Below are 14343 nucleotides of genomic sequence, written 5' to 3'. Positions count from 1 at the left end.
CTCCAGCCTGCTGGCAAGAACTCAGACTTGCCAGCACCCACAATCATGTGAGCCAATCCCTTAGAATAAAAACATCTCTATCTCTGTCTCTGTCTATCTAATTTATGAACACACACACCCCTTATTGGTTCTGTTTTCTCTGGAGAGCCCTGACAAATATGGCTGCCATCTGTCTCATGGAGCTGATTCTGTGCACTGTCACCATGCTCTACTATACTGCTCTATGGGCTCTGGAGCATCACTATTAAAAAATGCTAACCTTTTCTTAACACTAACCCTTTCCTGACACCTAGGCAATAATATCCCCTAGCAATACATGTACTTCCTGCAATTGGCCATTCTCTCTCTTTAATCAACACTTTTTTCTCTCTTTGCTAGATCTTTCCCATCATCTTTCGGACATGCTTAGGTGTCTGGAATAGCCTCGTCTTTTAAAAACCCTCTCTTTACCCAAAACTCCCTCCAGCAAATGCTCTACTTCTCTTCTATTCTTAGTAGAAAAGCTTCCTGGAAACTTTTTCTACATTAATCTTCTTTAATTCTCACTTCACAATCTCTCCATAACTATGCCATTTCAGAGAGCAGTCCTATTATTTTCCTGAGACTGCTTTTCTCTAGGTGAGAGTAACCTCCACTTTGCTAAATCTGAGAGTTGCTGTTCTGTTATTACATTTCTTGGCCTCTTGACATTTGACGCAATTGACCACTTTCTCATTCTTAAATCTCTTCTCTTGGTTCTATGACACTACATTTTTCTCAATTTTCATCCTAATAGCTGCTGCTTCTCAATTTCCTTTACTTGTTCTTCATCTTTTCTTTGATCTCTAAATGTTAAAGGGACACAGAACTTGATATTTGGCATCCATTTTCCATATTTCCTATATATGTTCTTCTATGCATTTTCATGTGTTTTAAATCATTTTTCAAAAATGACTCCCAAGTCTTCATCTATAGTCCAGCCTTTACTCTCCTGGGAACTCTCAATCCGTACAGCTAGCTCTTTACCTCCCAGCTCGTTTTTGTTGTTCATTGGCAACTCAAACTCCACATGCTTCACGTGGCCCGCCCGGAGGTCTTGATAGTCTCCTCATCCCACTCCTCTTTCAAGGTCCCACCATTTAGTAAATGGAATCACCATCCACCTATTAGATAAAGCTGAACATCCACACATTTTCCTTTATTCCCCTTTTGTCTTCGCTTACCCTCCCCACACATCCATTCCAGCAGAGAGGGTTGTTTTCAATGCTACCTCAAAGCAATGGGACATCAGCCTTCATTTATCCATGTCAAATTCTCACCTGAAACACTGCAAGGGCTGCCAAACTGGTCTCCATGCTTTCACTCTTGCATCCATACAGTCCACTCTCTATACAGAAATTAGATGATTTTTGAACTCCATAGCAAGTATTCCACCTTGTAATGTCTTTTAATGTCTTCTGATCTCTCAAAGAATACAGTCCAAACTCTGCATGTTGGTTCACACAAACCACACTTGACTCTGCCTCCTTCCATTCTTCTCCTTGCTCCATTCTTCTCCTGTGGTGTCCTCACAAAGACACCAATGTTAATTCAATGGCCTGCCTTATCTACCTTTCATAAGCCAAACTTATGCCACCTTCAAGCCTTTTGCCTGGAGGCTCACCCTCATGGTCTCACTGCTGTTCTTTCTTGTCATCCAGGTCCTTGCTCTACTGTCACCTTCTCAAATAGGTCTTTCCTCACCACTCTCTCTAGAGGTGCCGTCTAGTTACTCTGAATACCATCATATTTTAGTTATTTGCCCAACACTCATCATTTTTTGTTACTCATGTAGTTATTCACCATAGTTTGTTATCTGTCAGCAAGCACTTAACTGGAACTTATTGAAAGAAGGAACTGGGTCTCTTTTCACCACTGCATTTCCTACATGAAGCTCATTGCTGGGGTGTTGAAAGTACTTTCTAAGTCTGAAAGAATGAGAAAAAGAGAGAGAAAGAAAGGAGGAAGGGAGGGAGGGAAGACAGGCCAATGGCTTTTTCTTTTAGAAAAAAAGAGTGAGCCAATGTCTTTTCCTTTGGTAGCTACATTTCTTGAAGCAGTTATCTGCATGCTGTCTCTCTATTTCCCCCTCTCCATGCAGACTGCAACCCACTGCCAATGGACTTCTACTGATACAACTCTTGTAGGAATATTATTACCATAGTCAATGAAATTTCATGGCCAGTAAATGCAGAACACTTCCAAGGCTTTTTAAAAAATTCTTTCCAGGGTCTTTTTTTTTAACAGCTTTATTGAGATATAATTCACATAGCATACAATTTACCCATTGAAAGTGTATAATTCAATGTTTTGTAGTATATTCACAGAATTGTGCAATCATCACCACAATATTAGAACATTTTTATTACCCTACATGAAATCTTATATACATTGTCACTCTCCACTCTCACTCCCAATTTTATCATCATTCCCAGCCCTAGGCAAGCAATAATCTACTTTAAGCTTCTATAGATTTGTCTATTCTGGGCATTTCATGTAAATACAGTCATAGAATATGTGGTCTTTTGTGAGTGGCTTCTTTCACTTAGGATGTTTTCGAGGTTCATCCTATTATCATATCAGTACTTCACTCTTTTTATGCTCTAATAATATTTCATTGTATGGATATACCACATTTTGTTTATCTATTCATTAATTGATGGACATTTGGGATGTTTCTACTTTGGGGCTATTATGAGCCTCTGAAGATCTTTTGATAATTCTAGCCTCTTTTTGTGCTTTGAAATTGATTCTATACTGCCACATTCTTCCATTTATCCATGCTCATCTGACAGTTCACTTTCTGATTCTTTTGTAGGATCCTATTTCTCTCCCTTACAACATAATACAGATGTTTCTATAGGGTCTAAGGAATCATGTGTTAAGATATTTTGGAAAATTTACTGTGAAAGCGTATAGTGTGCAAAGAGCCATCTCCTTAGTTTACAATGTTTCCTGACTGAGATATTGTTCCCTGCTTCCCTCCAGGTGAGACCCTCTCAGATTCCACCGACCACAGGAAAGTTTCTCTCCATCTTGCTTCTCCTTGCCCCTTGGGAGAGTGTGGCAATGGCTAGTAATTGTTTCCGGTGTTGGAGACAACAGTCTTTCAGAGTTATTCTCAACTCCCCAAGCAGGCCCTGTCATTGCTGTTTTGTTTATTTATGTGATGATCATTCAAGTGCAGCCACAAGAGGAAATATAAGAGAGGCCCAGGGAAAACAAAGTTTATTATACTCACAGGTCCTCGAGGGACAGTGTCACTGCATACCACAAAGGGCCACACGAGAAGAGTGCCTAGGAGGCAGGCTCTACCAAGCTGGTGGGGAGCTGGGAGAGAGCGAGGACGCACAGACTAGTGCCTTCACGGGGGTTCAGGGTGGAGTACGCAAGAAAAGATTCTAGGGAATTCCACTGGTGTGTTTGAATGTTACTAAATCATGGTTGGTGGGGCCACGCAGGGGAACTTGTGGCGGAGACCAGCTCTGTTTCAGGATAAGGAATAAGTTGTAATATCAGGAAAAGGTGCTCTGCTTGCTAGAGTTGAGACTGGTACACTGATAAAAGCTTCTAAACAAAAAGGAGGCAAAAACTAGACTTCTGAAGAGAACTTGCAGGTGAGACACTACATGCCCATTTCTGACTCCTCCTTTTTTTTTTTTTTTTTTTTTTAGATTTTATTTTTTTCCTTTTTCTCCCCAAAGCCCCCCGGTACATAGTTGTATATTCTTCGTTGTGGGTCCTTCTAGTTGTGGCATGTGGGACGCTGCCTCAGCGTGGTTTGATGAGCAGTGCCATGTCCGCGCCCAGGATTCGAACCAACGAAACACTGGGCCGCCTGCAGCGGAGCGCGCGAGCTTAACCACTCGACCACGGGGCCAGCCCCTCTGACTCCTCCTTTTTGATGGTGTGATCAATGGCGGTGATGATTGGAGTAGATCCCAGCAATGAGGAAATCTGATTTTTCAGTTATTTCAGATTATAGTTATGTAATTAGACTCTCAGGTCCTATTTGCAGCATCAGAAGGAGGCATACCGTTGTTATCACCATGCATGTGATGATGAATATAAAATTTGCTAAGTTCTCAGATCATGTATTTCGATGAAAATTGTTGGAATATGAACATTTATCACTTTAACTCTGAGACCCTCGTGTGATTAATGGAAACTAATTTTTTTCTCTATAGATGACACTTGTGTTTCTTGAAATGTTTCTCCATATTGGAGAAAAGAAAGCAGCCTTAAGGGGAAAGGTGATTTCAACAATGCAGATTTCAGAGAGCAGAAACATCCAGGCTCTTCAGCAGGTACAAGACTATAACAGTTCCTGTAATGGGTTTCTCTGATTTTCATGAATATTTCTAAATCTCATTTTGCAGTCTCGTTATTCATCTTCTCTTCCAGTTTTCTCACCTACAGCTTTTCCATGGTTTACAATATGCCTTTACTGTTGAAGAGTTGAATTATTGTGTGTGAAAGATGAGAGGCATATGGCCTATGCATTTCAAAGTTAATGAAAAGATTGGGAGGAAATTTGAAGGCTAGGAAGCCCAAACCTGCTATTTTGCAAAAAGAAAAAAAAGTGGAAACAGACATAAGTTATGATTGCTCTGATATGTAGTGACAAATGGGACTCCATTCCACTACACTGAAATTATGACTACAAAATTCCATAGATATGTACGTACAGTTCATCAAATTGCCACATGCGTGGCTAATCGTAAACTCCTCTTTGGAATGAGTATGAGTTAACTGTGATGTGGAAGTATTGATGCTACTCCTCTGAATGATTTGTGAAGTTTCTGTCTTTTTTAACATTTCCATTGTCGTTAGTTTGGTCTAGAGCTCCACCCTCCCCCAAATCACGATTAAAGCCACCACCTGTCGTGACGCTTCTCATGGGGCCTTGCCCAAATCAGAACCTGCTCACATCACTCTCATTGGCTAAAATGGTCATCGTACTTCTTATTTCTTTACAGTCACGAGACAAACTCCCATTTGAGGACTCTCTATTCAGTTTCATCAGTATATGTGTTTTATTCTTACATAAACCCTAATTTTTAATATTTAAACTTTGTGGAATACTTTTGATAAATAGTAGGACAAAATTCCTCTTATTCACATTTATCTAATTATTGTTTATCCATTCTGACAGTCTCTGTCTTTTAATTGGTGTATTTAGACCATTCACATATAAAGTGATTACTGAAATAGTTGTATTAAATGTCTCTGCCTTTTAATTGGAGTATTTAGACCATTCACATATGGAGTTGATTATTGAAATAGTTGTTTTCTATTCATTGCTTTCGTTCTTTGTTTCTTTTTTGTCTTCCGTTCTTTTTTCTGCCTTCTCTGCTTTTAATTGAACACTTTATATAATTCCATTTTCTTTTCTCTTTTAACATGTCATACTTTAAAATTTTTTTTGATTGCTCTGGAGTTTGCAATACACGTTCACAACTAATGCAAGTCAACTTTCAAAGAACACTACACTGCTTCATGAGTAGTGTGAGTACCTTCCAGCAGAGTATTACTAATTCCTCCCTCCCATCCCTTCTAACGTTGCTGTTGTTCATTACATTTATCTATAAGCTACATTCACCAAACACATTGCTACTGTTATTATTTTATCTGTTAGATCAATTAGGAAAATAGAGATTTTATTTTGTTCCCTCTCTAATGCTCTTTTTTCTTTATAAAGATCCTAGTTTCTGGGGCAGGCCCCATGGCCGAGTGTTTGGGTTCACGTGCTCCACCTGGGCACCGGGTTTTGCCGCTTCTGATCCTGGGCACTGACATGGCACCGCTCATCAGGCCATATTGAGGCGGCCTCCGCATAGCACAACCAGAAGGACCTACAAGTAAAATATACAGCTATATACTGGGGGGATTGCGGGAGAAAAAGTAGGGGAAAAAATCCTAGTTTCTAACCTATATCATTTTCCTTCTCTGAAGAACTTCTTTAATGTTTCTCGTATTGCACATCTACTGGAAATAAATTTCCTCAAGTTTTGTTTGTCTAAGAAAGTATTTCTCCTTCACTTTTGAAGGATAATGTTTTTGGATACAGAATTCTAAGTTGGTATTTTTTTCTTTCAATACTTTAGGTCCTCCTTCACCACCCTCTGGTGTGGCAGACCCAAGCAACACTCCTGCTGCCCACTCTGCGCTGTCCCCGAGGCCCTATGCCCCCTTGCCCGGGGAGCGCAGCAGGGACTGGGGGCCCTGGACCTGCGCACTGGCCCCACGCTGCCATTCTGCAAGTGCCTGTTCCAGGCACCCTACCTGGAGCCCACCCTGGCCCACTCAGCTCCTGCTGTGGGCCAGTTGTCCCCCCGGATCCCCTGCGCTGCAGCTCGGACACACCGGCTGTCCCCACAGCTCACCACGGCCTGGCTCTGCTTTACTGCCAGGGACCTTTACTGCCCCTGTACCCCACCCCGGCCACAGGCTCCTCTTCTCCTCTGCTGAACCTGCATATGGCCCCTGTACCCCATGGTGTGCCCCATGGAACATCCCCTTTCAGCTGACATCGCCATGGCAACCCCTACAGATGAGGACAGAGACAGGCCACTCCACATCCCAGTGGTGCAGGCCAATCTGCCAGCTGTGCATCCGCTAGTCAACCTCTTCCAGCATGGGGACTGGGAACTGAATACCTCAACCTACGGCAGAGACCACTCCATCTAGCTGTGATCACCACATTGCCATCTGTGGTCCGGCTCCTGGTAATGCCTGGTGCCAGCCTCATGACACTGGACGGCCATGGCCAGATGGCAGCCCACCTGGTGCGTGAGCACCACAGCCTGACCTGCCTGTGGGCCCTGCTGGACAGTGTGGCCAGGCCTGGTGGACCTGGAGGCCCACAATCACAACGGGCTCACTGCCCTGCACATGGCCATGAACATGTAGTGCCGCGAAGCCATGCTGTTTTGGCTGGAGTACCACACAGACATCATGCAGTGGACTTTAAGAGCGACCACTTGCCATTCATCCACGCAGTGGAAAACAACAGCCTTAGCATGGTGCAGCTGCTGCAGCATGGCGCCAACGAGAATGCCTAGAAGTACTCAGTTGAGCAGCGGGCTCCTCCCCCTGGTGCACACACTGGTCCACAGCAGCCTCAAGAACTGTCACAACCGCTGCTCATGGTAGCGCGCAGTCGCGGGATCATTGACATCCTGAAGGGGAAGGCTACGTGGCCTGCTCAGGCATCACAGCCACAGCCCTCCCCCAATCAGAGTGCCACCACCTCCTCGGAAAGCAGTGGCCGCCTCAGCTCCAATGATCTTCTTTCTGCATCACCATCCTCCTCACCCTCCCAGTCTCCTGGCAAGAACCCCCAAGATTCCCCATGGCTTGCCCCGTTTCTTCCTTCCTCCCTCATCTCCACCTGCCTTTCTGCCCTTTGCTGGGGTCCTCCGAGCCCCTGGCCCGCTGGTGCCTCCCTCCCCATCCAGGAGGCAGCTGAGAGGGATGGTGGGGAGCAGATCTCCAATTCTTGACGAGGGAGCTCCCAGCCCTGTGTGGTCAACCCTCCTGGAAACTGTGAAGACCTCACTCCACGCCCCCCACCACAAGCCACCAATCTTCAGGATGAGGATTTGCACAGAGGCACAGGCATCCCCCCCATAACCCCCGTCTTCTGAACAGATAGCCCCCTCTCAGCCCCACCCAGACTCGTACTCCTCTTGTTCTCAGGCATGAGTCCCCTGTCTGGAGTTCTATCCCAACATCCGTTTCCTGCTCCTCTCCCAGAGCTGGTGGAACCAGGGAAGAGCTGCTCCCTCTGCCCTCTGCCCCAGTCAATGAGTAGAGAGAGACAGGCTGTAGCTGGGCAGTGATTACAATGTAAATTATTAGGCATTTTGGTTGGATTTCTTTTGTAATAAACTATTTTTGTACCATAAATAAACCACTTTAAATATTTTACTCCATTCTGTTCTTGCTTGCACAGTTTCTGATGAGAAGTCTTGTGTTATACTTATCCTTGTTCCTCTAGAGGTAAGGTTTCCTCTGGTTTCTTTCAAGATTTTCTTTGTCTTTGATTTTCTGAAGTTTGACTATACTATAACTAGGTATATGTTTTTTGGAATTTATCCTCCTTGGTATCCTCTGAGCTTCCTGGATCTATGAGTTGGTGTCTGTCATTAATTTTGGAAAATTTTCGGTCATTATTACTTTAAATATTTCTTCTGCTTCCTTCTCTTTCTTCCCCTGCTAGTATCCCTATTATGCATATGTTACACCTTTTGTAATTGTCCCACAGTTCATAGATATTGTTACTTTTTTTATTCTTTTTTCTCTCTGCTTTTCAATTTGTGAAGTTTCTATTGACAAATCTTTAAAACCCCTGGTTCCTTCCTTGGGTTTGTCCAGTCTACCGATGAGGCCTCCAAAGGCAGTCTTCATTTTTGTCACAGTGATTTTGATTTCTAACATATCCTTTTGATTCTTTCTTAGGGTTTCCATCTCTCTGCTTTTACCACTCATCTCTTCTGGCATGTTGTCCACTTTTCCCATTAGAACCTTTAGCATATTAATCATAGTTATTTTAAATTTCTAGCCTGATAATTCCAAAATTTCTGCAATATCCAAGTCTGGCTCTGATGCTTGCTTTGTATTTTCAGATTGTATTTTTGCCTTTTAACATGTTTTGTAATTTTTTGCCGATGGCTAGATATGATGTATTAGGTAAAAGGAACTGAGGTAAATGGGTCCATAATGTAAGGTTTTATGTTTATCTGGGCTAGGAATTAGGCTTTGTTACTGTTTGCTGTAGCTGTAGATGTCAAAGGCTAAAATTTCTTCTAGCTCCTTGTTTTCATCTCCCCTGGTGCTTAGGGGTTCTCTAGAGACTCTTTTTTAAATAAAGTCTGAGACTTTCAGTTCTATCAGCTGTAATTCCCTATTAACTACAGGAGCCCAACTGACGTGGTGGTGAGGTATGGGGGAAGGTAGCATTCTATAGTCCTATGATTAGGTCTCAGTCTTTTGGTGAGCCAGCACTCCTGGGCTACTTGTGACCTTCACAATGACTCAGCTTTTCTCCCCCTTAGGTGAGACAGGAAGGCTAGAAGGGGCTGATGTTGGGCATTTCCCTCCCCTCAGGTCGTTAGGCTGTGGTAGAATAGTTCCCCTTGAGGGCAGGCTTCTGTTAGGGAGAACAGAATGCTCTGGGAGTATTTCAAAATGGTTAATTTTCCCCTCTCCCTGCCAGAGGCATGAGGAGATTTTTCTCTGATCTTCACTCTGAGAACCTCGTGGGGTTCCTGGGGGTAAAACTCACGAAATTGTGGGGCTTTCCTAATACTGGGCCACCTGTAGCTTTTAGGTCTCAAGCTCGTCCACACTGAGCCTTCAGGAATTTGTCAATTAGTTTCAGTGTTCCTACCAGTGCCAGCTCCAGCGGCAGCTTCTGATCCTGGGTTTCTACCCCAGTAGTCTGGGATTCTTTGTATTTGCCTCTTTCAAATTTTCAGGGTGGTGGTGTGCCCTGTGCCCTCAACTCTCTGAAGGAACTGAGAAGAATTGTTGATATTCAGTTTGTTCAGCTTTTTTCTTGTAAGGGTAGGAGTGACATCTTCCAAGTTCTTTATCTGTCAGACCAGAAGTAGGAAACCCTAATTATTCTTTAAATAATCTTTATTGTTGCCAATTCACATTTATTAGTCTATTTTATAAATAATTTAAAATATAATAATTTAGAAATATTCTGACAGCTGATTAGAATTGCAGTGATGTTATACAATTCTTGTGTAACACTGGAGCTCCTAACAATGGTCAGATCCAGGGACACAGTGTGTCTGTGTTTATTTACAGATACCATTAGTGCCTTTAGAATTTTGTTTTTATTATTTATACAATGCACGTTTCTTGTCATTGTAATTCAAGGTTTCAATAAAAATGTTAAAATGTGAAATAAATATTTTAAATATATTTTCATATTGTTTGATGCTGAGATATATGAAAACCATTGATTTTTTGTATATATTTTCTTATATTTGGGCATGATATGTTAATTCTACTAAATTTTGATTTAACCCTCTTTGCTTAAAAAGCAGATGGGTACATTATCTAAAATTAAAATTGAGTAATGGTTTGCTTTACAACCTTTTATATTTTCATTTTCACGCCCTATTTTGGGGGATAGGCTTCATGTTTTTGAACATTTGCTGTGATAGTGGTCATTATACTCTTGTTCCTTGCTGAAATGCAACTGAATCTTCCACTTCACTGTCCTAATATTGAATGGCTCTTGCACTCAATAATCAAGTTTGGTTATGGTAGATTTTTCTGTTAGTATTATACGCTGAAATAGGTCATCCATATTATATCTTGAACACCAGCATTTTCTTTCAAATAGGAGACTGTGCCTATAAAACAATTATTTAGTCATTAACGGGACATTTGACCAAAGAAGAGTGCCCAAGGACATTATAACACAGATAGAACAGAAATGGCATAAGGACAAGGTATATATGGATGTGTACTATTTGAAGAACTGAAACAACATATTTTTTAAGTATACATTTTGAACTTAACTGACATTCATGTTCAATCTTTTAAGAAGCCCTTAATGTAAAGGATCTATTTTGTAGCAGGTACTTCTGAGTGGTGAAGAATGGCTAGCTGTATCCAATGGGCTTCAATTGCCTTGATAAAGTATACCATTTATGTTTTTTCTAGGATTTACTGGTCCTGAATAAACCTGTTGTCCTTGTGATTGACTGTTATCAGTGCTCTGGTCATGGGAATTACATTTGTCTCTCAGTTGGGAGGTAGAACACTAGGGAATATCTTACTTCTTTGTTACTACAACTTTATTTACTGTATTGGATGGAGATTAAGGCACGCAAATTTGATTTTCAAGAACCTAATATTTGCCAACTGTTTGGTTCTTCTCTCTAGGGGAGTTTTCCAGACAATAGCAATTTTTGGAATAAAACGTTTCCTGAATATGTATGCATACTCATTTTTTATCTTCATAGAGTAGCCAGAGGGATGTCACTTGGCACCACCTCTATCTTGAATGGCTTCCAGGCCATCACGATCAGCCCCAGCAGCTCTCAGTGGAAGGAGCTCAAGGTCAAAGCCCCCAAGTACATTGGCTTTTCCATTATCCTCTGCTGGGACCTTCACATGCTGGTAAATTTTATTGTTTCTGTGTATTCGAGGCATGAGGGAAAGCAAAATTCTCGCAGAGGAAAAGAATTTGGGATACTGTTCTGGCACAATTGTTGATAGAACTATATACTGATTGCATTTATTGATATTTTCCTCCAATGATGCGTTGTTTTGACTCTGTGATTTAGGCCTATGGTCCACAGTGTTCATCTCATAGGGACATAAAGCAGAATGTCCCACACATTCACAGCAGAAACCTCTTACCAAGAAAATGCTCCACTGAGAGCAGAGCCACTCAGAGCATCCTCATCTTTGTGAGCATATTCGTCTCTTTTTACTCACTGCTTTCATTCTTTATCTTTTATATGTCTTATTTTGATTATCCCAGTTGGTGGTGGGTGAACACCATCCACTTACTGCTGCAGGTTTCCCCACTCTCAGCCCTTCTGTGCTCATCAACAGAGACCCCTGTGTCTCTAGACTCTACTTTACTTGCTGCACAAGGATAAAACATTTCCCTAAACTAGTCGGAGCACTATAAAAGTTAGAGCTTATGCCTCTAAATATTGTTCATTTTAAAATTCATTCTTTTTTTCCATCTATTTAAACACTTATTATGACCAGGTCAGATTGTGGACAGAATTAAGAACAAAAATAATTTATAACTTAGCAAAAATCTAGGCACAAAACAAAGTTTTGAATTCTCATTCAAATTCCTTTTACATATGAGGTTTCAAATTCAGAAATCCTAGTGCTCACAACCGGAGCTGAGCAGAACTTGGTGCTTTCCTCTCAATCTTTTTATTCATGTATCCTCTCATTGTTATGAGCCCTGCTAAATTTCTCTCTGCTACTATCTGTCCCTACCTCCTTGAAGATTAGGGGGGAAAAGCCTTCTATTGTCCAGGGCAATTTAACTCTTTTCCTACTTATGTACCCCAACTCCTACACTCAAGATGCTATTCTAAATGAACACACTGTTATTACAACTGATCGGTGCATAGTTAAGAGTAGCTTGACCAGCCTTATCATAGGCAGGTGCTCAAACAATGTATTTAGCACAACTAGGTTTCATCCTAAAATTAGATTCTGCTTCTAAAAATAAGAGTTTTTAAGCTCTTATTACACAAATTGGGGAACTTAAATTTTCAGACTGCAGGCAAGTGGGACAGGATGTTACTTACATCCACGGAATGCTACCTTCCATTCCCTCCGCAGGGGCGTAGGAGCATTCATTCCAAAGAGAATTAACAAAGCTTCCTGTCCTCTAGCAGGAAATATAACATAACCCCTTAGATGAAGGATCAAAATGTGTCATAAAGTAAAATGACTCAAGAACAGCTATTACAGGAACTTACATTGCTGATGAAGCTGCCAGTCCTCAAAGACATTTTGAATAGTAACCAATATATTTTAAAGTTTACAGTACATATACCCTTTGACCCAGCAACATATTGCTGGGAATCAATTAACAGAAATAAAAGATCCATTACATAAGAACTTATGTATAAGCATGCTAAAAGACACACCGTTCCTAGTGGTAAAATTCTAAACCAAGTTTAATGCTCATTAATAGGTAAGTAGTTGATTAAATTGTAGTTTCTTTTCACCATACAAAAGAGGGAAAAATGGTTTTATAAAGTATAAATAGTCTATATGGTATGACCACATCTATTTATTTATGTAAAATTATATATGTATATTACGAGTATTGGCAAAAAATTTTTTCTTCACAAAGAATACACACCTAAGCACTTGCTCTGATCCTCACTGGAGTAGTGGGAGTGTGGAATTTGTCATTGTTGTCATTGTTGTCGTGCTTTTCTCTTCCTTCCAAAATGAATTCAGTGAGAATTAATGACTCTTCGTTGTAAATACAAAAACAAGTTATTAAACATTTAAAAAATAGCCATTGGTAAGATAAATTATGTTTATGGATAATTAAATAATTTATTATGTTAAAAAGTTCATGTTTATGCAAAGTGATTATTTTATTGAGACTCAAATATCCCATATCATGTATAATAAAATATTATTGAAAGATGAGGTGGTGATTTTTTTACCTTAGACTGTTGTATTTGACCCTTCCAAGCAGTCACCATATTTTCCTTGAGTCTCGTTATGTGTCAAGAAATGTGCTGGATCCTAGGGCCCTCTAAGGCACGCCTCAGGCAGACAGCTTGCAACACAGAAACGTACAGCTTCTGACGGGAGACATACAAAGAAACAAATCCATGCACTGTAGTGTGGTGAGGACTCCAGAACAGATGAGCCTGGGCCACGACATGGCACTCGGGAGTAAATTTCACAGTATAGGATAAGTGAAGCTGTGGCAGAAAGGGATAAAAAGGATGTTTAAGTGGTAAAGGACCAAATGGGATAAATGAATACATAAAAAGTAGGGAATATGGCTTTAGCGGGAGAAACATCATGTTCAATTTCAGAGGAAACAAGAGCTTATCAATCTTAAATGCCTTGCCAATTACGTAATATATTCACTGACTCCAGTCTAGGATCTCAGGCTCCCATCTCCCAGCTCCTTCCCTGAAACGACACCTAAGACATGGCTTCTTAGATATCGTCCGAATCTAAAATTCATGAACCCTTCATTTCTCTGTCTGAATTTGGGCCTTCCAATCTTCAGTGTTCTCCCTTCCGCTTATACTCTTCCCTTAGCTCCTTGCCCTGTTGTAGTTTCATTTTCCCTCCAGCAGGTGAAACTCCAGTTCTCCGGCTCATCCTTGCCTGCCTCAAGCAGTTTTATGTGCTTACAAAATATCACCCCGGTGGACACGTTGTTGACACTATAATTCCTGCTCACCAATCTTGACCTTCTAAACTACTGACTAAATTTGAGTTGTGCTGATATCTACAGCAATTTTTTAAAGCATACCACTAATTCCCTCATTCTTCATATATATTTTTCTTCCTATATCATAGAGAAAAAAAGTGATCAGATAAGAACTCCTTGAGCTTCCTACCACACAATCTACAAGTTTATCCCCACAAATAGCCATCTCTTTCCTCCCTTTATGTCAAAAATGAATGTGAGTTTCCCCTTCCAGTTGTGGACTTCTGTCTCTCTCCAAGGTATGGATTCCACCCTTCCTGGCTGGTGATTTTGATCCCTTGCTTACCAATTCTCGCTACCGTAAATCCAACCAGTACATCTCTTCCGTGCTGTTCCATCAGCAGTAA

General features: G+C 41.2%; 1 protein-coding gene across 1 annotated transcript in view; it reads left to right on the top strand.

Moving 5' to 3' along the window:
- LOC102149838 (BCL3 transcription coactivator) overlaps window positions 1–14343 on the top strand; it is a 19321-nt gene extending 4978 nt beyond the window's left edge. Inside the window, 11 exon segments of the mRNA XM_023651240.2 lie at window positions 6126–6500; window positions 6502–6670; window positions 6673–6859; window positions 6861–6973; window positions 6976–7090; window positions 7092–7159; window positions 7162–7363; window positions 7365–7497; window positions 9501–9631; window positions 11010–11166; window positions 14236–14343. Of these exon segments, the coding sequence (XP_023507008.2) occupies window positions 6126–6500; window positions 6502–6670; window positions 6673–6859; window positions 6861–6973; window positions 6976–7090; window positions 7092–7159; window positions 7162–7363; window positions 7365–7497; window positions 9501–9631; window positions 11010–11166; window positions 14236–14343 (1758 nt within the window).

Source organism: Equus caballus, chromosome 10 (assembly GCF_041296265.1).
Source record: "Equus caballus isolate H_3958 breed thoroughbred chromosome 10, TB-T2T, whole genome shotgun sequence".
Classification (NCBI taxonomy): Eukaryota; Metazoa; Chordata; class Mammalia; order Perissodactyla; family Equidae; genus Equus; species Equus caballus.
Note: the sequence above shows the minus strand (reverse complement) of the source record. Positions and strands in the feature narration are given on the sequence as shown.